Raw genomic sequence first — 27,515 nt, 5'->3', positions numbered from 1 at the left:
GCTTCAGTATCTGCTCCATACTCTCTTTTTTTTTCTTCTTCGACTAGAGTTTATTTACAGCAAATAAAATTGATGCGCGGAGGATGCGGTCAAGAAGGCGTATGGCGTACTAGCCTTCATTAATCGAGGGATTGAGTTTAGGAGTCGGGAGATAATGCTGCAGCTTTATAGGACCCTGGTTAGACCCCACTTGGAGTACTGCGCGCAGTTCTGGTCACCTCATTACAGGAAAGATGTTGAAGCCATTGAAAGGGTGCAGAGGAGATTTACAAGGATGTTGCCTGGATTGGGGGGCATGCCTTATGAGGATAGGTTGAGGGAGCTTGGTCTCTTCTCCCTGGAGAGACGAAGGATGAGAGGTGACCTGATAGAGGTTTACAAGATGTTGAGGGGTCTGGATAGGGTGGACTCTCAGAGGCTATTTCCAAGGGCTGAAATGGTTGCTACGAGAGGACACAGGTTTAAGGTGCTGGGGGGTAGGTACAGGGGGGATGTCAGGGGTAAGTTTTTCACTCAGAGGGTGGTGGGTGAGTGGAATCGGCTGACGTCGGTGGTGGTGGAGGCAAACTCGTTGGGGTCTTTTAAGAGACTTCTGGATGAGTACATGGGATTTAATGGGATTGAGGGCTATAGATAGGCCTAGAGGTGGGGATGTGATCGGCGCAACTTGTGGGCCGAAGGGCCTGTTTGTGCTGTGGCTTTCTATGTTCTATGTTCTATGTTATCACACACGAGGCTTGATGCTCAGGAAATAAAGGCTTTTATCTGCTGTAACAAAGCAGCTACTAATTATACACACGATCCCAGACTGAGGGGTCCCAGCCAGAGCAGAGACCTTTATACCTCTCCCAGGAGGCGGCGCCCTACTGGGATGTACCACAACACTACAATACAAAGGTGTAACAACCCAACCCTAACCCCAACAGCAACAAGTAGAACAACCCATCCCTAACCCCAACAGCAACATATATACATACTTGTAGTACTGGCCAGACCCTGGCTCAGTACTATCTAGTGGGAACCAACGATGGTTCACCATAGGCCAGGACAAGTCTGGCAAAGACGAAGAGCACTCTGGGGGAGGATGACCTCACTGGGCCTGGAGGTCTGGAGTGCTTATACTTCAATGCAAGGAGCGTAGCAGGTAAGACAGACAAACTTAGGGCCTTAATGCTTACGAGGAATTTGGATGTGGTCGCGGTGACAGAGACTTGGTTGAAAGAGGGACAGGACTGGCAGCTGAATATTCCGGGGTACAAGTGATTTAGGCGAGACAGAGGAGGGGCCAAAAGAGGTGGGGGAGTAGCAGTAAAGAGCGTATTACAGCGGTGCAGAGGGAGGGCAATTCAGAGGGGTCGTGTAACGAGTCACTGTGGGTGGAGCTCATAAACAGGAAGGGCGCAGTCACTATGTTGGGGGTATACTACAGGCCCCCCAACAGCCCAAGGGAAGTGGAAGAACGGATATGTCAGGAGATAATGGATAGGTGCAGGAAAAATAGGGTTGTTGTAGTGGGAGACTTCAATTTCCCTGGTATAGACTGGAAATCGCGTAGGACTGGGAGTCTGAATGGGGAGGAATTTGTAAAATGCATACAGGAAGGTTCTTTGGAACAATATGTAGATAGCCCGACGAGAGAGGGGGCTATACTGGACCTAGTACTGGGGAATGAGCCCGGTCAGGTCTTCAAAGTTTCGGTAGGGGAACATGTGGCAAATAGTGACCACAATTCTGTTAGCTTTAGGATAGTGATGGAAAAGGATGAATGGTGTCCCAAGGGTAAGGTGTTGGATTGGGGGAAGGCCAACTTTAGTGGGATTAGGCAGAAATTGGCAGCTGTTGATTGGGAGAGGCTGTCCGAGGGTAAATCAACATCTGGCATGTGGGAGTCTTTTAAGGAACAGTTGTTAGGGCTGTAGGATAGGCATGTGCCTGTAAAAAAGGATAGGAAGGGTAGAATTCGAGAACCGTGGATAACCAGGGAAATTGAGGGATTGGTCAAAAAGAAAAGAGAGGCGTACGTTAGGTCCAGGCAGCTAAAAACGGAGGGAGCTCTGGAGGAATACAAAGAAAGTAGAAAAGAACTCAAACGAGGAATTAGAAGGGCAAAAAGGGGTCACGAAATGTCCTTGGCACTCAGGATTAAGGAGAATCCCAAGGCATTTTATTCATACGTTAGGAACAAAGGGGAAAAAATCGGACCTCTCAGGGACAAAAGTGGGGAATTATGCTTAGAGCCCAAAGAAGTAGGGGAGATCCTAAATGAATACTTTGCGTCGGTATTCACAAAGGAGGGAGATGTGTTGACTGGGAGTGTCTTGGAGAGGAGTGTTGACCCGTTAGAGAAAATCTCCATTACAAGGGAAGAAGTGTTAGGTTTTTTAGGGAATATAAAGACTGACAAATCCCCAGGGCCTGATGGAATCTATCCAAGGCTGCTCAGGGAGAAGAGAGATGAAATCGCTGGGCCTCTGACACAAATCTTTGTCTCGTCACTGGACACAGGTGAGGTCCCAGAGGATTGGAGGATAGCTAGTGTGGTCCCGTTATTTAAGAAGGGTAGGAAGGATAACCTGGAAAATTATAGGCCGGTGAGCTTGACGTCCGTGGTGGGGAAGTTGTTGGAGAAGATTCTTAGAGATAGGATGTATGCGCATTTAGAAAGGAATAAACTCATTAACGATAGTCAGCATGGTTTTGTGAGAGGGAGGTCATGGCTCATTAACCTGGTGGAGTTTTTTGAAGAAGTGACTAGAATGGTTGACGAGGGAAGGGCCATGGATGTCGTCTATATGGACTTTAGTAAAGCGTTTGACAAAGTCCCTCATGGTAGGTTGGTGCAAAAGGTTGGATCTCATGGGATAAAGGGGGAGGTGGCTAGATGGGTGGAGAACTGGCTTGGTCACAGAAGACAGAGGGTGGTAGTGGAAGGGTCTTTTTCCGGCTGGATGCCTGTGACTAGTGGTGTTCCGCAGGGCTCTGTATTGGGACCTCTGCTGTTTGTGATTTATATAAACGGTCTGGAAGAAGGTGTAACTGGGGTGATCAGTAAGTTTGCGGACGACACGAAAATGGCTGGACTTGCAGATAGTGAGGAACATTGTCAGAGGCTACAGAAGGATATAGATAGGCTGGAAATTTGGGCAAAGAAATGGCAGATGGAGTTCATAGAAGCATAGAAACATAGAAAAACTACAGCACAAACAGGCCCTTTGGCCCACAAGTTGTGCCGAACACATCCCTACCTTCTAGACCTACCTATAACCCTCCATCCTATTAAGCTCCATGTACTCATCCAGGAGTCTCTTAAAAGACCCTATTGAGTTCGCCTCCACCACCACTGACGGCAGCCGATTCCACTCGCCCACCACCCTCTGTGTGAAAAACTTATCCCTAACATCTCCCCTGTACCTACCCCCCAGCACCTTAAACCTGTGTTCTCTTGTAGCAGACATTTCCACCCTGGGAAAAAACCTCTGAGAGTCCACCCGATCTATGCCTCTCAACATCTTATACATCTCTATTAGGTCTCCTCTCATCCTTCATCTCTCCAAGGAGAAAAGACCGAGCTCCCTCAGCCTATCCTCATAAGACATGCCACTCAATCCAGGCAACATCCTTGTAAATCTCCTCTGCACCCTTTCAATCTTTTCCACATCCTTCCTATAGTGAGGCGACCAGAACTGAGCACAGTACTCCAAGTGGGGTCTGACGAGGGTCTTATATAGCTGCATCAATATCCTCGGACTCCTAAACTCAATCCCTCGATTGATAAAGGCCAGCACACCATATGCCTTCTTAACCACCTCCTCCACCTGCGAGGCCGATTTTAGAGTCCTATGGACCCGGACCCCAAGGTCCTTCTGATCCTCTACAGTACTAAGAGTCTTTCCCTTTATATTGTACTCCTTCATCCCATTTGACCTATCAAAATGGACCACAACGCATTTATCTGGGTTGAAGTCCATCTGCCACTTGTCCGCCCAGTCTTGCATCCTATCTATGTCCCTCTGTAACTTCTGACATCTCTCCAGACTATCCACAACCCCACCAACCTTCGTGTCGTCGGCAAACTTACCAACCCATCCCTCCGCTTCCTCATCCAGGTCATTTATGAAAATGACAAACAGCAAGGATCCCAGAACAGATCCCTGGGGCAATCCAGATAAATGCGAAGTGATGCATTTTGGTAGAACTAACGTAGGGGGGAGCTATACGATAAATGGCAGAACCATAAAGGGTGTTGATACGCAGAGGGTCTTGGGTGTGCAAGTCCACAGATCCTTGAAGGTGACGTCACAGGTGGAGAAGGTAGTGAATAAGGCATGTGGCATGCTTGCCTTTATAGGACGGGGCATAGAGTATAAAAGTTGGAGTCTGATTTTGCAGTTGTATAGAATGTTGGTTCGGCTGCATTTGGAATACTGCGTCCAGTTCTGGTCGCCACACTACCAGAAGGACGTGGAGGCTTTAGAGAGAGTGCAGAGGAGGTTTACCAGGATGTTGCCTGGTATGGAAGGGCTTAGTTATGAGGAGAGATTGGGTAAACTGGAAAGACGGAGGATGAGGGGTGACCTAATAGAGGTGTATAAAATTATGAGAGGCATAGATTGGGTGAACGGTGGGAAGCTTTTTCCCAGGTCGGTGGTGACGTTCACGAGGGGTCATAGGTTCAAGGTGAGGGGGGGGAGGTTTAACACGGATATCAGAAGGACGTATTTTACACAGAGGATGGTGGGGGCCTGGAATGTGCTGCCGGGCAAGGTGGTGGAGGCGGACACACTGGGAACGTTTAAGACTTATCTAGATAGCCACATGAACGGAGTGGGAATGGAGGGACACAAAAGAATGGTCTAGTTTGGACCAGGGAGCGGAGCGGGCTTGGAGGGCCGAAGGGCCTGTTCCTGTGCTGTATTGTTCTTTGTTTCTTTGTTTGTTCTTGTCTTCTCACAACGTTTGTTGATGATATTGGAGGACAAATGCTTAATATACCCGAATAACACATCCCCGTCTGACATTCAAATGTGGCAGCCAGAAAATATCTCCGTTAAAGTAGCAGAGAGAGAAATGTCATAAAGACATGACAAGATGTCCATGGTGATCTGAATACTGGTATCTCTCACTCAATAAAACCTTGACAAATACAGAATGACTGGCTGGAGCAGATTTATCCAGGTTTTCTGGTGGTTCTTATAGGGCAGAATATCCTTGACGAATGGAGTCAGCTCAGTAAATAAGCCAATGCCGTGTCCAAAGAAACATCTTATTGTCGCTGATTCGTAACATTGTAAACTGAGGGGCGCTACATTATTTGGGAAGGGCGGTGACAGGTGGGGGAGCCAGTAACGTTTGCAATCTCAGGGAAGCTCTGCCTCTTTTCAGTGTGACCTTTTGATCGCTGACTGTTTTTGAATTTCCATCTCGCGAACATTCCTGAGAATTAGGCTGACATTGCAGCTTTGTTCTGTTAACACAAAAGGAAAAAGACACTAATGTTAAGAGACTTTTGTCGCTAACATATCTCACAATTATACAATGATTAAGGTGGGGCTCTCCTTGAAAATAACTTAAAATTCATCCCCACGGCTCCAATGTACTCAAGTGTTCAAAGGAGTCTTTTGAACCTTTTCAGTGTCACATTGCATTCATGTAAAAGCTCTTACTTATAGAATTCAATTGACCATAAAAAGACAAAAAGAAGGATTCATACAAAGTCTGCCTGTGACCTGGGAACATATCACAATTGGAGCTGGGGCCCTACATAAATGTTGGGTGGGATTTTTTAAATCTGACCACAATACACCAGCACCCAAAAAACTTTTTTAAGGGAATACTTGGCAGTAGTACAGTGCCCAGCATCACACAGTTTCTCAGTTTGACCCATTAAACCATGACACGCTCCAATCCAATCAACCATGTCCAATTTTGGTTTGGCCAATTGGAGGCAAATGCATAAAGATACAGGATCACTCGATCCTCCAGGATTCTGTGAGATCTGCTTCCATTTACTATCCTGGGAAGGATTGGATACGGATCATGGCTTGAGCTGAGATTTGTTTTTTTATGAAAATAAAACTCTAATAACTAATCCCCTGCATCATAAGATACAGAAATAAATAGAAAATTAACTCTTCTTAACTCAGGCAATATCCAATCGACCAATCAGAGAAATCCAGGTAAATTCTAAGCTGCTTTAAGCACAGGCCTGAGGAATGTCAGATGCCCCGTCAAAGAAGCTCATCAGGAGACTGAGTCTGGGACACCCTGGTCCAGGATTTTCCCTTCATGGTATCCAACTATTCTAATCCAACATGTTTTCATTGTTACCTTTGTGCTATTTCAGTTCAGAAATTTTTCCTGATTTTCAGATTTATTTTTCACTTTGTCAAGTACCTGAGGATTTTCTGTGGGAGGTCAGCTGGAGACAGAAGGCCAGCAGGACACCTGGAAACCCCCCCCCCACCCCCGCTCCCCCTCTAAAAGTCTGGAAACATGAGGCGAAAGCCTCAAGAATCGCCTCTCACACCTGGGAGACACTCGCTGATGACGGGAAATGGCGACATCGTCATGTGGGTTGGTGGTGAGGGTCAGTGGCTGCAGTAGCTTATCCATAGACACCAGCATCAGAAACAGCAGACAACCGCACCCGATAACCACTGCATGTGGCACCAATGGAAGAATCAGCCTCGCATCAACTGGCTTCTTCATCCACCAGCAAAGGGGCACAATATGAAGCGACCTCATCCTCAGTGGATTTGATTTGCTGCATCCCCATTATCTCACGCAGATGGAAAGATGTCAACTATTATTTCCATTGTGCCCTCCCCCCAACACCCCCCCCCCCCCTCCCCCCCGTCTCACTTTGATTAAACTGTGAATTAATAATCTCCAGAACATTCCTATTCAAGCACTTCAGTGAGGTCATTGCTTAACCAGCTGTTTCCTGGGCTCTATAATCTTTCCTCATTACGGTTAACAACAAACAACACAGCAGGGATTACATAATACCAGCCTAGGTACAGCTAAATACAACGCTTCACAGTAACTTCAATAAATAAAAACAATGTCAAGCTTTTCTGATTTTCTTTGCTCTTAGCTCTGACGAGGGGTTATCCAGACTCGAAACGTTGACTCTATTCTCTCTCCACAGATGCTTTCAGATCTGCTGAGATTTTCCAGCATTTTCTGCTTTTGTTTAGCAGTAACTAACTGAATGATCTCAAAGCTACACTGAAAACAGCTAAACTGAGGAGTCACTGGTCTCCATCTGAGATTTGATCTGTTCGTTGCAGGTTTGGAAAGAAGTGAGGAAAGGAATTGTAGCCTACTCAATGGCATTTTTGTTTAATAATCCTGATTTTGAACACAAAATGCACCCGAGTGATCTTAAACTTCGTTATAGTGATAATTGGGAATTTATAAGACTGAAGATAGTTATCTTGCACACATAGTCCAAAATTAGGAAAGGTTTAGATGGTGGAAACTGCATGTCATCAATTTTGTTCATGATTCACTCAATTGTAACAAGAATTCTGTGTTAAATTTGAGCAGCAAATCACCCTAGCTTCCACTCAGTGATGTTTGATTCTAGTGGGATGCTTAAGACCCGGGTAACCAGTCTCAAAAAAGATGTCTCTCCTTTTTTTTAGATATTGACAGAGTGTGGTCAGTATCAATGAGAGCGCACGTCGCTTCATAGTTTCCAAATAAGAATGCCAGACGGTGTTATTCTAGACTCTTTGGTATTTGCGGAGTGCTAAGGGAGTATATTCTTTCAGACTTATCACTTGCTTTCAGCTCCTGGCCAGTTGTTGTGTAACTTGTGCAATTGTGTATTTTGGGAAATGAAGCTGCCTCGGAGGTAGCAGATAAAATTCTCATTGCTCCTCGTTGGGTCTGGAGGACAGAGGCAACTTGTTACCAACAACGTTTAGATCAAGGAATAGCTGAGAGGTAAGATTTACCCATGTCTTGTATCGTGATGCTTCTTTCAGTTTTGAGCTCTTTCAGAAATATGTTGCAGTTTTATGCAGCATTGAACCTGATTTTTTTTTAAATCCGCATATTGATTAATTCTTAAATGGTTCCAAAATAAATTGTCTTTCCCTGAAGCACATAGATAACTCAGTGGGACCAGCTGAGAATCAAACGGAATCTGCACTGTGTCAGCTGGTCTCAGCCAGACTGCTGGTTAGATACAACTTCACCAGGTTGGAAAAGGAGAAAAAATAAGCAAGCTTAATTATGGCACGGTGGCACAGTGGTCAGCACTGCTGCCTCGCAGAGCCAGGACCCGGGTTCAATTCCAGCCTTGTGGAGTCTGCACGTTCTCCCCATGTCTGTGTGGTTTCCTCCGGGTGCTCTGGTTTCCTCCCAGAATCCAAAGATGTATAGGATAGGGGGATTGGCCATGGTAAATTGTCCCTTAGTGTCCAAAGGGTGCAGGTTAGGTGGATTATTGGGTTAAATAAGTGGGGCTAGAGGAAATTATCTCTGTTGGAGGGTCAGTGCTGGCCCAATGGGCTGAATGGCCTCCTTCTGCACTGTAGGGATTCAATGCTGCTCCTGTTGATTGCTTTACATCTAGCCCAGCTGGAAGTACAAGTACATGAACTCTATCAAATCTCACTAGTCTACTCTTTTAACAAAAGAAGCTGCAATTTTTCTTTCTCTGGCATTTGCATTTCCCCGTTCCAGGAAAGGTCCCAGTAAATCTGCACCGTGTCCTTTCGGGTGTAAATGTAAATCTGGAGCCAAACAGTAACAACAGAACTTTGAATTTTTCGAACCAAAACAAAGCCACAAAAATATTGAAATGAACCTGTGTGTTGTGAAGGGTTTTAGTTTAATTTTATTCTTTCTCGCATTGAACACATGTCTTGTGCGTTAAAGCGTGCGACCACAAACTACCTTCATAAATTCAATCATGAGTCTTCCATGAAGGTTTAAACAAAAGTCAGTTTTCAGTCATAGAAGAGAATCTTGTTTTCTGATGCATTGAGATGCAATATTTAAGTTGGCTGTGTTCTCTCTTCAATCACTGTCATTATTGAGTTAGCCTACAAGGACCATATCAAGGAATCTGAGCCTACCACTGGGTGCCTGTTTCCAGTTATTCAACTCAATGTCAAGTTAAAATATGAGTCATGAGGATTAGTTATGTGTATGTAAACTGACACGAACACCCTTACTGGATCTTTGACTCATTATTAAAGATGTGGGCTAAGTAAAGTTAGTTGCAGTTGCCAAATGATAATTTCAAAAGAGTTGTTCATCGCACTGTCCCACCAGCCAGTAGAGCCAGGGTACGAAACAAGCCCAAATATTGTTGCTGATTTTTGTGCCTGTAATGAACTCCGATACTCATCTTAGCTTTGAATTGAAATCACAGGTCTGGAATACAAATTAAGGACTTTATTTGTATCTGTAGGGAGATAACTGGGGTGAAGGAATCGTGACATTTTAAATTATCATGTATCTGTATTGACATCTTTCCACCCTTTCACCTGGTGTAATAGAGTGCATTTTTCTTACTTAATAAATGTTTTATTCTTTGCGTTAAAAGTCCTTAATTCCTGTGAATTTGTCCAGTAATTTTCCTCCAGTTTCAAAAAAAATGAAGTTAGGATCTATCAAAATAAAAGCAAATGACTGCGGATGCTGGAATCTGAAACCAAAAGGGAAAACGCTGGAAAATCTCAGCAGGTCTGGCAGCATCTGTAAGGAGAGAAAAGAGCTGACGTTTCAAGTCCCAGACAACCCTTTGTCAAAGGGATTAGGATCTATCAAGCCAGGTTTCTCTCTTGGATTTGATTTATCCAGTAAAACATCATCTGTGATCAGAACAACAACATCTCAGACATTGCATCAACTGGTCCATATGGGTCAAATTGTTCGACCAGAGTTGTATTGCCATTACAACATCCTGATCGAATCCTAAATAAACTTCCTGTGGGAGCATCAATTGATGAAGTATCGATTACTTTATAGTGGCATTTATCACATTGCAAAATCAGGAGAAAGCTCACTTTTTTGAACAAATTTGCACTTTTAACATGGGAAAAAATCAGGAGGTTGTTGACAATGGAAATCGAGGTGGGATGGATGGTGAAACAGACATGAAGCAAAGTGTCTGAAAGATTGGTCACAATTGACTCATTTCCTTCAGGATGACTAAAGAGCAGCAAATAGCAGCGATTTAGAGATTGCAAACCATCAGTCAAGGTGGCTGAAATGTTTATCACCAATCAGGAGGCAAATGGAGGCGGGGAAACATTAAAGGATCATAAAGTCACGGAATATATGGTAGATAAAGGATAGAGAAGGTGATGTAAGGCTGGAAGAGGTTGCAGATAGTATGGCTGCAAGGCCCCAGGGGATTTTATCATTTTCAATCCATGTGTTTAGACTCATAGAATCTCTACAGTGCAGAAGGAGGTCACTCAGCCCCTCGAGTCTGCACCAACACTCTGACAGAGCATCTCACCCAGATCCACCCCCCACCCAATCCCCGTAACCCTGATTTACCCCGCTAATTCCCCTGATCTACACATCTTTGGACACTTTGGCACAGTGGTTAGCACTGCTGCCTCACAGCTCCAGGGTCCTGGGTTCGATTCCCGGCTCGGGTCACTGTCTGTGTGGAGTTTGCACATTCTCCTCGTGTCTGCGTGGGTTTCCTCCGGGTGCTCCGGTTTCCTCCCACAGTCCAAAGATGTGCGGGTTAGGTTGATTGGCCAGGTTAAAAAAAATTGCCCCTTAGAGTCCTGGGATGCGTAGGTTAGAGGGATTAGTGGGTAAAATATGTGGGGATAGGGCCTGGGTGGGATTCGATGGGCCGAATGGCCTCCTTCTGCACTGTAGGGTTTCTATGATTCTATGATCTATGATTTCCAAACTAAGGGGCAATTTGGCATGGCCAATCCATCTAACCTGCACATCTTTGGACTGTGGAGGGAAACTGGAGCACCCGGAGGAAACCCACGCAGACACGGGGAGAACGTGCAAACTCTACACTGGGTGGGATTTTATGGCCTTCCTCGTCCCGAAACTGTAAAATCCCGCCTGAGGACAACGGACCTTCCCATTGCCTCCACTGCGCGCCCTAATTCCCGTGGTGGGCAGGGCGGTAAAGTTTTGGTCAGAGAGGCAGTCATCCATGGCTGGAATTAAACCTGTGTCCCTGGCGCTGTGAGGGAGCAGTGCTAACCGCTGTGCCACTGTGCTGCCCCGACCCGGGTCCCTGGCGCTGTGAGGGAGCAGCGCTAACCGCTGTGCCACTGTGCTGCCCCGACCCGGGTCCCTGGCGCTGTGAGGGAGCAGTGCTAACCGCTGTGCCACTGTGCTGCCCCGACCCGGGTCCCTGGCGCTGTGAGGGAGCAGTGCTAACCGCTGTGCCACTGTGCTGCCCCGACCCGGGTCCCTGGCGCTGTGAGGGAGCAGCGCTAACCGCTGTGCCACTGTGCTGCCCCGACCCGGGTCCCTGGCGCTGTGAGGGAGCAGTGCTAACCGCTGTGCCACTGTGCTGCCCCGACCCGGGTCCCTGGCGCTGTGAGGGAGCAGCACTAACCATTGTGATCAATAAGACTAACAGAGCAGGAATAGGCATTTGCTGTTGACAAACCGTCACTGGCAGTTTCCATGCCCTGTTCTTCCAACTCCTGATCTTTGCACCTGAATTCGAGACAGATGATTTTTCTAATGGCCATTCTGATTTTGGAAGTCTTATTACTATTTATTAAAGAATAAATAAAGCAGAAATCTACAAGCCCTTGTTGACATTAATCACAATTTCAATTTCTGAAAACTCTCAAATATCAGATTCCAGTTTGGAGGAGGAACGAAGATGGAGTCAATTTCTATTTGCCTTTGCACTAGTGAATTGCTTGAAATCTCCCCTGTGACCCTTGGGGCTTAGCTTGAGAACCCTGATTTAATCGTGAAATTTCCATTTGAATGTCAAGAAGTGTCAGCCTGGAAGATTAAACATACGATCCAGAAACAAGCCATTCCACTCAATTAATCCACAGTTTTCCTCAATATAAGAAATAATCCAAATCCCATCTGCCCAAGATCACTACTTTTTGCCTCTCACTTCAGTCATCAATCTGATTTACTTTCTAATATTGGCACGGGCCAGCACAGGGCTAATTGCCTGCCAAACAGCATAAACAGTAAGTGATAGACAGGACTAAATGATTCCACAACAAACACATCAGATCTAAGCTCTGCAGTCCTGCCACATCCAACCATGAATAGTGGTGGACAATTAAACAAGGTGGCACAATGGTTAGCATTGATGCCTCACAGCGCCAGGGACCCGGGTTCGATTCCCAGCTTGGGTCACTGTCTGTGCGGAGTCTGCGTGTTCTCCCCTTGTTTGTCTGGGTTTCCTCCGGGGGCTCTGGTTTCCTCCCACAGTCTGAAAGACGTGCTGGTTAGGTGCATTGGCCATGCTAAATTCTCCCAGTGTACACAAACAGGCACCAGAGTGTGGTGAATAGGGGATTTTCACAGTAGCTTCATTGCAATGTTAATGTAAGGCTACCTGTGACACTAATAAATAAACTCAAACTCAACTCCACCACTTGGAGGTTCCCCTCCATCCTGACTTGGAAATATATTGCCGTTCCTTCATTGCCGCGGGGTCAAACTTCAGGAAATCCCTCCCTAACAGCACTGTGGGTGTACCTACACCACATGGACTACAGTGATTCAAGAAGACTGCTCGCCATCTTTTCAAGGACAACTAGCGATGGGCAATAAATGTTTGACAAGTCAGCAACATGAATAAATAAAACAATGCTATTCACACAAGCGTTATCAGAATCGAGATGTTGGATCTAGTCGCAAAACTTACCCACATCTCCAGGTGGAATGAATGTTGTATTTAAAATCAGCCCAGCTACAGGTAGTGGAGTAAAAGCGCCAATCAAAACTCTTTATTGTTGCTGATAAACTCAGCTGTATTAATCAAACTGCCACAAGTCGGCATTATTAAATACATCAAGGAAAATTTAAAACAATTTAAATAATAATTCTGTGTTATACCAATTCAATAGAATCCCTACAGTGCAGAAGGAGACCATTTGGCCCATCAAGTTTACATCAACTCTCTGACAGAACATCCAACCCATGTATTTATCCGCTAATCAACCTAACCTGCACATCTTTGGACTGTGGGAGGAAACCGGAGCACCCGGAGGAAACCCACGCAGACACGGGGAGAATGTGCAAACTCCACACAGACAGTGACCCAAGGCCGGAATTGAACCGGGGTCTCTGGCGCTGTGAGGCAGTAGTGCTAACTGCTCTGTCATCTGATATTTTATATCAATATGCAAATGAAATTGAGTGGATTCTTGACAAAACGTTGCTCACAACTGGTAACATTTTGGGTGTAACTTTCATGTGAATTACTGACCTTCAAGCAGAAGCCTGAATCCTCAATGTTTAGGTGCAGTACCAACTTCACCTGCAGATGGCGCTTCTGTAGGCTGTCCCAAAGTCAACATCAGTGTGATTGCTGTGATCTATAGAGAGGCCTTTCCCACATTGGAAAACAAATCACTCATTTACACACCACCATCTCCCCCACCCCGCCCCCCCACCCCCCCCCCCCCCCTCCGCCACTCCCCCCAGCAGGTGTTGGGTTAAGCTGAAGCAGATTTAACCTTCCGATCAGAAGTCTCACCTCATTCTGCAGCTCTGTCTGCACCTCCTGCGCTGAGGTAACTTGCAGTCTCGCTATTGGGTTACAGCCCCCTCAAACCCATTGACCTCCTGTCCCTGGCCCTGCCATTCTGTAACCATCCTGCCCCTATCCCCCAACACATAACCAGGTCCATCTCTACCTGCCAATCTGCAATCCCACCAAGCTTCCCACTCACGGGCCTATTGATTCAAGCCTGAACAATCATCCACCCCATTGCCAATCCAATCACTCAGTCAATTTTACATTCTTTACTCCAGATATGCAAACCATGATTGGTTTCATTGGTCAGAACATTGAATACAGGAGTAGGGACGTCTTGTTGAAGTTATACAAGACATTGGTAAGGCCACACTTGGAATACTGTGTACAGTTCTGGTCACCTTATTATAGAAAGGATATTATTAAACTAGAAAGAGTGCAGAAAAGATTTACTAGGATGCTACTGGGACTTGATGGTTTGAGTTATAAGGAGAGGCTGGAAAGACTAGGACTTTTTTCCCTGGAGCATAGGAAGCTTAGTGGTGATCTTATAGAGGTCTATAAATTAATGAGGAGCATAGATCAGCTAGATAGTCAATATCTTTTGCCAAAGGTAGGGGAGTCTAAAACTAGAGGGCATAGGTTTAAGGTGAGAGGGGAGAGATACAAAAGTGTCCACAGGGGCAATCTTTTCACGCAGAGGGTGGTGAGTGTCTGGAACAAGCTGCCAGCGGTAGTAGTAGAGGCGGGTACAATTTTGTCTTTTAAAAAGTGTTTAGACAGTTACATGGATAAAATGGGTATAGAGGGATATGGGCCAAATGCGGGCAATTGGAATTAGCTTAGGGGTTTAAAAAAAAAGGGCAGCATGGACAAGTTGGGCTGAAGGGCCTGTTTCCATGCTGTAAACCCCTATGTCTCTATATACACTGCCTTTGAATAGTGGAGTGTCTATCCCTGCATGAGCTGCATCCCAAGCCCTGAGTCACAGTCCATTGAATAATAACCATGTCCCTCAGTCCCTTTCTCTCTTAGCCTCTCCCAACTCCTTTCCGCATCAATTGCCTCCTCCTTTCCACTCCCCTGTAATACTCTCCGCCTTTCTCATAGAAACATCTAAAATCCTGATGGGACTGGACAGGCTAGATGCGGGAAGAATGTTCCCAATGTTGGGGAAGTCCACAACTCGGGGTCACAGTCTCAGAATAAGGGGTAAGCCATTCGGGACTGAGATGAGGAAGAACTTCTTCACTCAGAGAGTTGTGAACCTGTGGAATTCTCTACCACGGAAAGGTGTTGGGGCCAGTTCATTAGATATCTTCAAGAGGGAGCTGGACGTGGTCCTTGTGGCGAAAGGGATCAAGGGGTATGGAGAGAAAGCGGGAGTGGGATACTGAAAGTACATGATCAACCATATGGGATCCGAGGTGAGTTGGTAAAATGGATACAAAACTGGCTTGGGCGTAGAAAGCAGAGAGTAGCAGTGGAAGGGAACTTTTCTAACTGGAAGTCTGTGACAAGCCCATTCCACAAGGATCAGTGCTGGGGCCTCTGTTGTTTGTAATATATAGAAATGATTTGGAGGAAAATGTAGGTGATCTGATTAGTAAATTTGCAGATGATACAAAAATTGGGGGAGTAGCGGATAGTGAGGAGGATTGTCGGAGGATGCAGCAGGATATTAATCGGCTGGAGACCTAGGCCGTAAGATGGCAGATGGAATTTAACCCGGATAAATGTGAGGTGATGCGATTTGAAAGGTCCACTGCAGAAGGAAAGTGTACAGTAAATGATAAAGCCCTTAGAAATATTAGCATACAGAGGGATGTGGGCGTGCAGATCCACAGTTCCCTGAAGGTGGCAACTCAGGAGTTCAAGGTGGTCAAGAAGGCGTATGGCATGCTGGCCTTCATTGGTCGGGGCGTGTTGCAGCTGTATACGATTTTGGTTAGACCGCATTTGGAGTATTGTGTACAATTCTGGTCGTCTCACTACCGGAAGAATTTTGATGCACTGGAAAGGGTGAAGAAGAGATTTACCAGAATGTTGCCTGGTTTGGAGGATATGGACTATGAAGAAATGTTGAACAAACTTGGATTGTTTTCATTGGGGCGTTGGAGGATGAGGGGGGACCTGATAGAGGTTTACAAGATTATGACAGGCTTGGATAGAGTGGAGAGTCAGAGTCTTTTTCCCAGGGTCAAAGGGTCAATTACTCGGGGGCATAAGTTGAAAGTGAGAGGGGGGAACGTTTAAGAGAGATGTAAGGGGCAAGTTTTTCACACAGAGGGTGGTGAATGCCTGGAACGCGCTGCCGGAGGAGGTGGTGGAAGCAGATTCTAAAACAACGTTCAAGAGGCATCTGGATAGATACATGAATAGGCAGCGAATAGAGGGATATGGACCAGGTAGAGGCAAGAAAATATTAGATTAGAGAGGCATCTGTGTCAGCACAGACTTGGTGGGCTGAAGGGCCTGTTTCTGTGCTGTACTGGTAGAGCAGGCTCAAAGGGCCGAATGGCCTATTCCTGCTCCTAGTTTCTATGTTTATCTCTGCAGCTCTCCCTCCTGTTCGAATTATCCCCGCTCTCTGTTTGACATCGATATATTCAATGTCCTTTTCCTGCTTTTCTCTGAGCAACGTCACCAAGACGTTAAGTCCACGTTGAAGAAAGAATATGGGCTTATACTTCACTTAATAAAGCACTAACTGTGGAGGAGCGACTCAAATTTGAACTATTTGGATAACCTCGGTGACTGTTTCATCTGGGGCCAATAACAAAAACATTATTTGAGAGGAGAGATTCTTATCGGTTAACAGCTCTCTCTCTCTCACAGGTGTTTTCTCCGCCGTGGATGAATGCACCTTTGTTTAAATACAATGAACACACCCAGGACGCTGCTCGGAAACTCCAACCTGACAAGAATCTTTGCAGTGCCCTTGATAACTAGCTTCTGACAGCAAGCAGAAGCAAAACGCAAGTTCAAAAACCAGAAGAATAAAATGAATTCAACATTCATTTTATATTTGCCCTGAAGTTTACTGTTAACTGTCCTTTTAGTATCCAAAACCACCTTGCTTCACCACTGAGCACTCAATCCTGTCTGCTCCACTCTGAGTTTGTATGTTTCAGTGACATGTTGCAACATTTAGTTCCTGTGTATGCTGCTATTCTGGCTGGTGAGATTTATTCTCTGGCCTACCATGGTTAATTCGAGAGCCTCAGAATCTGCCTCTCCCAGTAATTACTCTAATCCCACTGTACCCTGAAACCGGGGATTATCCTGTCCAGTGATCCATCACTCATTCCTGGAAATCTTCCTTTCAAGAGGGAAAGTTTTTAACCCATTCCTGTCCAAGCAGCCAGCCAAGAACAACAAAATGTGAACATTGCAGATAACCGTCAGCTGAAGGAACCTCGATGCTTTCCGTACTCACCCACCGTGAGGAAGGAAATAGTGACTCTTACATCTACCAATCTTCTCAGAGCTTCTCTGGGAGGGAGGAAGGTTCTGGTCATGGTGCAGTCGGTAAAGCTGAGTATAACCGAGGCAATTCGGACAGAAAGCCTTAACTTCAATCACCAACCCCAGCTGTGCTTAGATGTGGAACTCTCTCATTTGACTCAGGACCCTTGCGGTGTTAAAGTCTATGCATCAGGTTTCCATCTATTGCTTCCTGCTGGAAGTGGCTGGGTGAGGGTGAGTGAGGATCAGACTGTGTGTGGCTGTGACAGTCTAGCTAGTTGGATGATCCGTCTGACATTTAGTACACAGGGGGAGCTATCAGTGACTTGTGACCCTAAGGGAATCATCGCCTTCAGGAACAGAACCTCCAGATGCAAATTAAATCACTGAAAAAGCTCTTTATGCAATGTAAGAAATATAAAACAGAAACTTTAAAAGAAGTGCTACAGATCAGTCGTGCATTTGCATAATTTTATGATTCAATCAATGGAAGCGGCTGCTTGTGAACTGTTTCACTCTTTTCAATTATCCTCCCCCTCTATGAAGCTTTGCCAGGATGGATATTATTTCCAGGCTGATGGGAAAGGCAGGCAACCTGTTCCCCGGCTTGTGCCAGTGCTGCCTGTGCTGGGAAGTGTGAAAGAATATTTCCACCCATCCCTCCGTGCACCTGGCCTCTCGGCTTTCTAACCACACATCAGAGAATTACACATTCTGTGCTCTGTGAAAATATCTCTCCTCCCCCAGCACTGTTATTCCAATCCCTCAGCATCTTGCACTATATTGTTCGAGTTAACTGGATATCTAATGCATATGAATGCCCATTTCCATGGCCATTGGCTCTTGCCAGCTGACACTGGGGTTGTTTTCTCTGGTTGGGGAATCTGGAACATGGGGAGGCTCAGTGTCAGGATAAAGTGTTGTGACAGAGAGGAGCAGAAAGGTTTTCAGACAGAGGGTTGAGAATCTTTGGAGCTCTCTATCCCAGAGAGTTATGGACGCTCCATCATTGAGGCCAGGACATTAACTGATTTTGGATCATTCAGAGAATTGGGATTTGGGAAGTGGGTGAGAAAGTGGATTTGAGAGAGAAGATCAGTTGTGATCATATTGAATGATAGATCAGGCTGGAGGGGCCAATTGGCCTCCTCCTGTTGATATGGTGAAAGTCTGTAAAGGAAATTACACAGGTTGAGATTGGAGTGAATCTTTTCTCCTGTAGATTTATCACCTTTATCTTATTCGCTCACAAGATATTGGCGTCTCTGGCAAAGCCAGCTTTTATTACCCATCCCGAATTGCCCTTGAGACGGGAAAATTTACCTCAGTCCAGTGTGCGCTGACACTGGTTGACAAGAGCCAAGGTTTATGGACACAAAGTGCGTGAGGTGTCACTCCTGGAGTTTAACCCCAGCTCTGTCCAGTTGGACAACCCCCACAGGCATGGTGTTATGCATGGAGAAAATTCCAGTTCCTAGTGATAGGTCCACTCTTTTAGGTTCTATTACTGAACAGGTTTCAATAATTAATCATCCGCAACATTCTTGGACACTGCAAATCCGTCTGCTGGTTTGGGATTATCTAGTCTGCCACATTGCTGTGCATGGTAGCAGAGTGGCTACTAAGCCAGTCAGTCAGAGCCTGATAAGCAAATGATTCAGAGACATACGCTTAAATCTCACAACACAAACTGGGAAGATTAAATAAAACTGGAACAAAAAGCTAATGAAACTTCAAGATTGTCAATAAACTCTATCTGGTTTACCAATGTCCTTTAGGGAAAAAACTCTGCTGTCTTTACCTGCTCTGACCTACATGTGACTCCAGATCCACAGCATTGTGGTTAGCCCTGGCAAGCCACTCAGTTATATTCAAATAAACGGCTCACCTCAACCTTCCCAGGAACATCTAGTGATGGAGAGTGATGCTCACATTCTGTGAATGAATAAAAAACATTCTCGTATGTCTTGTTCAATCCACCCTAATACCAAAAAAATTGAACCTACCTTTATCCCAAGTGAATACAGTCCCTCATTCATTAGTAACTGACAGTAAAAGTTTGACAGGTTAAAGCAAGTATCAGAATTTTTCATGAGTGTATGGTAATGTGACAGTGAGTTACCAATATCTGTCTGACTAAGCAAAGACCCCATCACTTGAAACTTAGAGCATCGTCAAGCTTTTATATCCACTCACCCAAACTTACAGTGCTCAGCTTAAATCAAAGCAAAATGTGCAACATATCTTTCATTGATCTGTTCCTAACTCAGGAGGATCTAATGTAGATCAAGCCCCATTGCCGGAAACTATAGCACCATCTGATGATGATGTAACTGTGTTGCAATGATATATGACTGAATTACAGAGATCCAGGGAGAGGAAAATCCAACCTCGTATACAGTTGCTAAGATGTATATAGAGGTGTAAATAAATAACAATGGTTTTAGCAAACTACGGTTTTGAGTACCTTCTTTGGGAAAACAGACAAACCCTGAAAAAGTCCATCGAGATCCCAAACACAAGGTGAAGCACCTCTCATTTTCTGACCAGGCTGAATAACAACATCTTATATTTATGTAGAGCCTTAAGTGTAATGAAATCAGGCGCTTCATAGGAGCATCGTAAATCCTGTACTCCACTGAGCTAAATGATGAGATATTAGGTCAAGTAAAGGTAGGTTTTAAGGAGTGTCATAAAGGAGGAAAGTGAGAGAGAAAGGCGGAGAGATTTGGTGAGGGAATTCCAGAGCTTGGAGCCCAGGTGGCTGGAAGTGTAGCCACTAATGGGGGCCAGAATTAGAGGAGCATCGAGATCTCAGCGTGTGTGGAGCTGGAGGAGATTACAGATACAGGGAGCAGTGAGGCCATCGAGGGATTTGAAAACAAAGGTGAGAATGTTAAAATCAAGCTGTTGTTTGGCCAGGAGCCAGTGTAGGACAGTGAGCAGAATAGGGAAACAGGACTTGGTGTAAATCAAGGCACAGGCAGGAAAGTTTTGAATGACCTCAAATTTACAGACAATAGAACATGATGGAATAGTCATGCCCGGGATAACAAAGGCGTGGATGAGGGTTTCAGCAGCAGAGAAGGTGCGACAGGGACAGAGTGAGTGATGTTGAGGAGGTGGAAATGAGCCTTACTCATACTGGCATGAGTATGAGGCTGGAAACTTATCTCAGCATCAGATGTGGCACTAAGGTCATGAACAGACTGATTTAATCTCAGAATATTGCCAGAGAGGAATGGAGTCAGTAGAGAGGGGACAGAGTTTGGACAGAACCAAAAACAATAGCTGCAGTCTTCCCAAAGTGTCTTTGGAGGAGATTTCGGTTCAGTATTGGATATTGGAACAGACTGATTGTCACACAATCTAACTACTTCTGAGGAAACACCAGCAGCGTTTCAGTGACATTGCAGCATTGCTGGTGGCAATGTTATTAATTGTCCACTCAGATATTCTCCTCACAAATCATTCAGGCAAGTGTTGTATGCTCAGATTCAGTTATTACAATGTCTGTTGACTCATTCTCAGTTCGTGTTCACTTCTACCCAATCGCATGTTAAATTCTATTTGACAATTCTGCCTGTCTTTGTTGATGAGTTTTGACTTCTAAACCCCCAACAGCTCAAATTTAAAACATCCATCCTTGTGTTTAGACTTCTCCGTGGCTTTGTTGTTCTGTTTTGCTGGATCTTCCTCCAGTGGTAATATCCCAACGACTTTCCATTCCTCCTGTGTGTTCCCCTCCCTTCATCACGGGTATCTGTGCTCCCAGCTAGGCTGGTAGCCCCCTCCAACATCTCCCCCCCCCAAACCCCCTCCCCTTCAAGGACCATTCTTTAGGGTCAAGGTTGAGGCTACCTCTTCCTATTTTCCTTTTGAATTAAAATCTGTTTCTCCAGCTCCTGTCTGACGTTCTTTTGGATGTTTTTTTCTGTATTAACCTCGCTGCAGTAATGAGTTTGTGCTGATCTGGGCCTTTCTATAGATGACAGAATAGAGAGAAATCTTCCAGGCATTTCGTTCCAAAAAAGCAGCAAATAAAATATTTTCTCTTCTTACAAATGAACAGAAACACATCCAGTCAGGGATGACGTACTCTTACTCCCCAAGACACAAGATTGTTCTGGACAACATCCGCAGAAGCAATCCGCTGATGAAGGATTACTGGGTCAGTCCACACAAACTGTATGAAGCAGATTCAGCTGATAGATCCTCCTGGAGCCATTACCTGAGATTACCCAGGTATCGCCGTCACCTGGAGTTTGAGTCTTTCACATACCCGAGTTACTTTGACTATAAAGAGAGAATGTTGTGAGTATTCATTTCTAATCGAAATAGTAATAAAACATTGGGAAATCAATGGGCCTCTGTCTCTCTCTCTCTCTGACTCAGAGAGACTTGAACAATGACAATTTGCTGCTTATCTCTCAGCTGTTGTGAATGTTAACAACATGGAGAGACAGGAGCAAGTGACAGCGGAAATACAATTCATCTAACAAGTGAAACATTTGAGTTTAATATACATATCTGATACTCTGTGTGTTGTAGGGTTGGCATCATCAACCTGTGGGCTTTTGTTACCTCCACTGATTCTGTCAGCGACCTCTTCAGTCACATTATTAATTTCTCCAGTTCACCTTCAAGGGAATGGCTTTTACCCTTGACATTATTAGTATATTTTACCAGAGCAGTAATCCTGGCTTGGGAATAATTGTTCTGATCATGGGTTTTTTTCTTCCACGAATATTTTTCCTCTGTTTTTCCTCACTTCCCTCTCTCACTCTGGCTCCTCTGATCTCGGAATGCTACTTTCCATCAATATATCTTTTTTCCAGGATGAAGGTGACACTAAATGTATTGGCATCTCAAGGGTGCTGAGAGTTAGCATGTAATGTTAGACTGTAGATCAGACCTGGTAAAGGTGGTAGGTTACCCCTCCCCTGAGGATATTAGTGAAGCAACCTCCATCAATCCACTGACAATATTTGTAAAACTGCTTTTATTAATCTCCATTACTACTCATCCAAAAGCAGCCAGTGTATTTCCATTCGGAGTTCATCTCCTCTCGCTTTCAGTGTCATGCTGAGAGTACCTCAGATCTCACTATGGACTCCTCTTCCTCATCCCCATTGACAAACCTCTCTTCAATAAGATTAATTCTTGATATCAGATCAGCCTCAATGTAGGTATGCTGATGTTAACCAGTTGCACCTTTCCACCACTTCCCTTATATCCCTCTTATTCGCCCTAAATCTCTGCCCCCCCCCCCCCCCCCCCCCCCCCATAGAGGTGAGGGCTGGAAGGTCTTTGTGTTACTGGCAGAAAATCCCACAACACTGGGGCAGACCATTTAAAACCAGTAAGAGTTTTAACAACACCAGGTTAAAGTCCAACAGGTTTATTTGGTAGCAAATGCCATTTAACCAGCCCACCTTGGTACCCAAGCTACCTCCGCACTTTCTTCCGGGTTGGTTGGCCTGACCCCAACCCACACCCCAATCCCTGCAACAAAGGTCCCGCCCTCGCGGACACTTTCACCCGATGTGGGTGGGATGAGCCAGTAATTTTCCCAAATCCTTCTACCCGTCTCAAGGATGAATATCCTTCCTTTGTGACTCAGTGTCAAACTTTGCTTCATAACAGACCCATGAAGCCATGTTGGGATGTTTTAATATGTGAAAGGCATGATATAAATACTGCTGTTATTGTTCTATTGACCATTGCAATACTTGTTTGACAGTCATTAATGAACCATAATTCCCTCCAATGACTTGAGGAGAGCGAGGCCAAAATTAAAATAATAATTTAAACTCCGTAACATTGAGCAGAATGGTTATTGTTGAAAACTTTATAGAGTTTTTCCCTGCTTATTTTGCTTGCTATTTCAATTGGTTGAACAAAAGTCTCACATGTAACAATATAAGGATAAAAATTAAAACTATAAATAAGCAAATTATTCCTATCAGAGAATTTCTCAGAGTAAAATGGAACTCTTATAGTGAGCACCATGTATTTAACCAACACAAGTTCCAGAAAAGTCTGGGTCACAGCTGAATTAATCCGAGGATTGTGATTTCTGAGTAATTTTCCATACATTCTATGGACGGTGGATGTTTCTTTGAGTTGAGGACCAAAAGGTAAATGGTTTATCAGACTGAAATGGAAAGCTTGGGCCAGTCCACATTTTAATGTATGCTGACTACGATAGTCTTCTTATTCAGCATGGGGTCTTCCCAGCTCCATCTACACTGGCAATCAATATAATTTACACCCCTCTATGCTAACTGCTCTTCCATCTCCCTATAAATCTGGTGAAAAAGTCTCATGTTTTCTGTAGACCACAGATGCTTTGATCTTGATCATTGTCTAGTTGTACACAGACGTGCTTGATTTGCAATTGAACACTAATGATCTTTCGGGAATAAGATGACAGATAAAATCATCATTAATGTCTGTAAGTGACATTGCTGTTCTTGAGGTCACCCTGAAGATACTGGCACTGTGGCTCAAAACATTTGGAATCCAGATGTTCCAAGATGTCTCCTTCAGAGTGCTTCAATCTAAACAACATTTACTTGTTGGGCACAACCCCATTTTTAATAATATCCTCATTTTGAAATAGGGTCATTATGGAGATTTAATTTTGTTGATATTCAATTTTGCAGATAGCTTAAAGAGAATAGACTCAATGTCACTCTCAATGTAAATGGCTCATCAATTCTGACTGGCAAATAAATAACTTATTGTGTCAGCTGCAGTTCAGTGTTAGTACCCTCAGAGTTAGTACCCTCAGAGTTAGTACTCTCAGAGTTAACAGTCTCAGAGTTAGCACTCTCAGAGTTAGTACCCTCACAGTTAATACTCTCAGAGTTAGTACCCTCAGAGTTAGTACCCTCAGAGTTAGTACTCTCAGAGTTAGCACTCTCAGAATTAGTACCCTCAGAGTTAGTACCCTCAGAGTTAGTACCCTCAGAGTTAACAGTCTCAGAGTTAGCACTCTCAGAGTTAGTACCCTCAGAGTTAGTACCCTCAGAGTTAGTGCTCTCAGAGTTAGTACCCTCAGAGTTAACAGTCTCAGAGTTAGCACTCTCAGAGTTAGTACCCTCAGAGTTAGTACCCTCAGAGTTAGTACTCTCAGAGTTAGCACTCTCAGAATTAGTACCCTCAGAGTTAGTACCCTCAGAGTTAGTACCCTCAGAGTTAACAGTCTCAGAGTTAGCACTCTCAGAGTTAGTACCCTCAGAGTTAGTACCCTCAGAGTTAGTGCTCTCAGAGTTAGTACTCTCAGAGTTAACAGTCTCAGAGTTAGTACTCTCAGAGTTAGTACCATCAGAGTTAATACTCTCAGAGTTAGCACTCTCAGAGTTAGCACTCTCAAACTTAGTACTCTCACAATTAGTATTCTCAGAGTTAGTACCATCAGAGTTAGTACCATCAGAGTTAGCACTCTCGGAGTTAGTACCATCAGAGTTAATACTCTCAGAGTTAGCACTCTCAGAGTTAGTACTCTCAGAATTAGCACTCTCACAATTAGTACTCTGAGTTCGTGCTCTCAGAGTTAGCACTCTAAGGGCCTGATTTTACCATTTTGAGTCTAAGTGCCAAATCCGGGCGTCAAATAGATCCGCGCCTGGAATCCTCTTTCCAGCGCGCCCATATGCGTTTTGCCGGCTCCGGTCCGATTCGCGCTATGGGCGGGGCTTAGCGCTGCCGGAACAATCAGAGCCCTGAACTGCACATGCGCAGTTCGAAAAAAATCCGAAGCAGCGCGCCCGGGCGGGGAGAAAAAAGCAGAGAGAGCAGCTCTCTGACCCTGATCATCTGGGGCGGGGGGGGGGGGGGGGGGGGGGGGGTGGGGGGGGGGAGGGTGCGGGGGGCGGGGGCGGCATCCAGATCACCCTCGCGGGGGGGGGGGGGAGGAGGAGAGGGGGTGTGACGGGTCCATCTGGCTCAGCAAGTCAGTTACAATACTGCGTTCAATATCTACTGAACCATCTTGGATACAAAGGATAATGCCATTAGGGTTCTGCATGTAAGCCTTGCTTATGCTAAAAATTATATCCTTGGTGTCGGCAGCCATTCCTGATGTTACAGTACTGATAACACCAGGAAGATCGACCAGTACCATTCATTATCCTTTGTATCCAAGATGGTTCAGTAGATGCTGAACGCAGTATTGTAACTGACTTGGTGAGCCAGATGGACCACAAGGCAGAAGGACCATCTTTGTGTTGACCAAAGTGGATCTAGCTGAGGAACATACAGCTTATCTTGCTAATGGAAGGATGGTGGAGGGAGACCAGCGATCGAGGTAGGTTGGGGGTGTGCTCTGCTTCGGGGGGCCTGCCTCCCAGGGGTGTCCGATCCCAGGGGGGGGGGGGTCTGCCAGGGGTCCTGCCTCCCAGGGGAGTCCAATCTCGGGGCGGGGGGGGGGGGGGGGTGGGGGGGGTTAGTGAGTGGGGCACTGCCGCGGGGCCTGCTTCCCAGGGGGGTCTGATCTGGGGGGGGTGGGGGGGTCTGCCGAGGTGGTTAGCGGGGGGGTCCGCGAAGGATGGTCGAGGAGGATGGTGACTTCACAAGGGCAGAGAGGGCTTCGGAGCTTCCCCTGCAGAATAGAAATCCGCTTCGGACTTTTACTCTGCACGTCGCTAAAAGCGCGGATCCGGAACGGGGCAGAAGACGGTAAAGTGAATGTGGTGGTAGGGTTGGGCGCACGGTTCATTAAGTCGATTTAAATGCATGCACCCGAATCGGGTGTCGGTAAAGCCGCGATCTGTTCGGAATCGGGTGCAGATCGCGGTATAGGCCCGACGCCCAACTTTACTGCAATTTGGCGCCCGTTAAATTTTGGTAAAATCGGGCCCTCAGACTTAATGCGCTCAGTGTTAGAACTCTCAGAGTTAGTACTCTCAAAGGTAGCACTTTCAGAGTTAATACTCTCAGGGCCCGATTTTACCAAAACCTCGCGCCCAATCGCGGTAAAGTTGGGCGTCGGGCCTATACCGCGATCTGCATCCGATTCCGAGCAGATCGTGGCTTTACCAACACTCGATTCGGGCGCGGGTCCGGTCCGCGGCCGAATCGGGCGGCCCGACGATTTAAGTGCATTAGCATGATCTTGTTGCCGGTTTTCATGTGGATCCACTGTGGAATCGGCCGGTTCTGCTTCATCTTCTTAGCAAGGAATCGCTTCATCCTGAAGGTTTTGTGGGATGGCATGGCCGCACATCCACTCTGGCAGGAGGGATTCGTTCCTCCGGTGGGGAGGAGGGTTCGCCCGCAGAGTGGTGGCGGATCCCCCTACCCCCTCCCTTCCCACTGATCGGCCGCAGACTGGCAGCGGAACCCCCCCGACCAGAGGATGATCTGTGCCCCACCCCTCCCGCCCTCCCACTCCCCCCTCCGACCAGAGGATGATCTGGGTCCTGCCCCCCATCCTCCTCCCAATGCCCCCCCCACCCCCGACCAGAGGATGATCGTCAGAGAGCCGCTCTCTCCGCTTTCTGCTTTTTTTTTTCTTTCGCGCCTGTGCACGCTCTGTCAGATTTTTTTCGAACTGCGCATGCGCAGTTCAGAGCTCCGATCGGTCCGATTCGCGCTGTGGGATGACGTACACCATGCAGACGCTACGACAACGGATGAATGAACACCGCTCGACAATCACCAGGCAGGAGTGTTTTCTTCCTGTTGGGGAGCACTTCAGCGGTCACGGGCATTTAGCCTCTGATCTTCGGGTAAGCGTTCTCCAAGGCGTCCTTCATGACACACGATAGCGCAGAGTCGCTGAGCAGAGACTGATAACCAAGTTCCGCACACATGAGGACGGCCTCAACTGGGATCTTGGGTTCATGTCACACTATCTGTAACCCCCACGACTTGCCTGGGCTTGCAAAATCTCACTAGCTGTCCTGGCTGGAGACAATACACACCTCGTTAACCTGTGCTTAACCCTCTCTCCACTCACATTGTCTGTACCTTGAAGACTTGATTACCTGTAAAGACAATTATTTTGTAAATTGAGTTTGTGTCTTTATATGCCCTGTTTGTGAACACAACTCCCACTCACCTGACGAAGGAGCAGTGCTCCGAAAGCTAGTGGCTTGTGCTATCAAATAAACCTGTTGGACTTTAACCTGGTGTTGTGAGACTTCGAACTGCAGTATGACATATCTATTTTTAAAAAGTTGAGGCCCCGGACTGATTCCTGTGGCACAACACTCAACACATCCTGTCAACCAGAAGAGGACCCATTAATCCAAACGTTCTGCTTCCTGTTAGCTAGCCAGTTTTCTCTCCATGTCAATATGTTACCCCCTACACCATGAGCTTTTATTTTCCACAATAACCTTTA

At 45.8% G+C, this 27,515-nt stretch overlaps 1 protein-coding gene across 3 annotated transcripts in view; it reads left to right on the top strand.

The window, feature by feature from the left end:
* Nucleotides 1-7,901: 7,901 nt before the first annotated feature.
* The window catches only part of LOC144508997 (uncharacterized), a 190,140-nt gene continuing 170,526 nt past the window's right edge, over nucleotides 7,902-27,515 (top strand). For 2 of the 3 annotated variants that reach the window (XM_078237219.1, XM_078237218.1), the window contains exons 1-2: nucleotides 19,877-20,048; nucleotides 21,234-21,475. In XM_078237219.1, coding sequence (XP_078093345.1) covers nucleotides 19,944-20,048; nucleotides 21,234-21,475 — 347 coding nt within the window. In that variant the 5' untranslated portion in view covers nucleotides 19,877-19,943. Of the gene's footprint in view, nucleotides 7,954-19,876; nucleotides 20,049-21,233; nucleotides 21,476-27,515 lie in introns of those variants that run through there. The other variant, XM_078237220.1, reaches the window with a different exon arrangement.

Source organism: Mustelus asterias, chromosome 21 (genome assembly GCF_964213995.1).
Source record: "Mustelus asterias chromosome 21, sMusAst1.hap1.1, whole genome shotgun sequence".
In the NCBI taxonomy this organism is placed as follows: domain Eukaryota; kingdom Metazoa; phylum Chordata; class Chondrichthyes; order Carcharhiniformes; family Triakidae; genus Mustelus; species Mustelus asterias.
The sequence above is the reverse complement of the archived record's forward strand: the minus strand, read 5'-3'. Positions and strand labels throughout refer to the sequence as shown.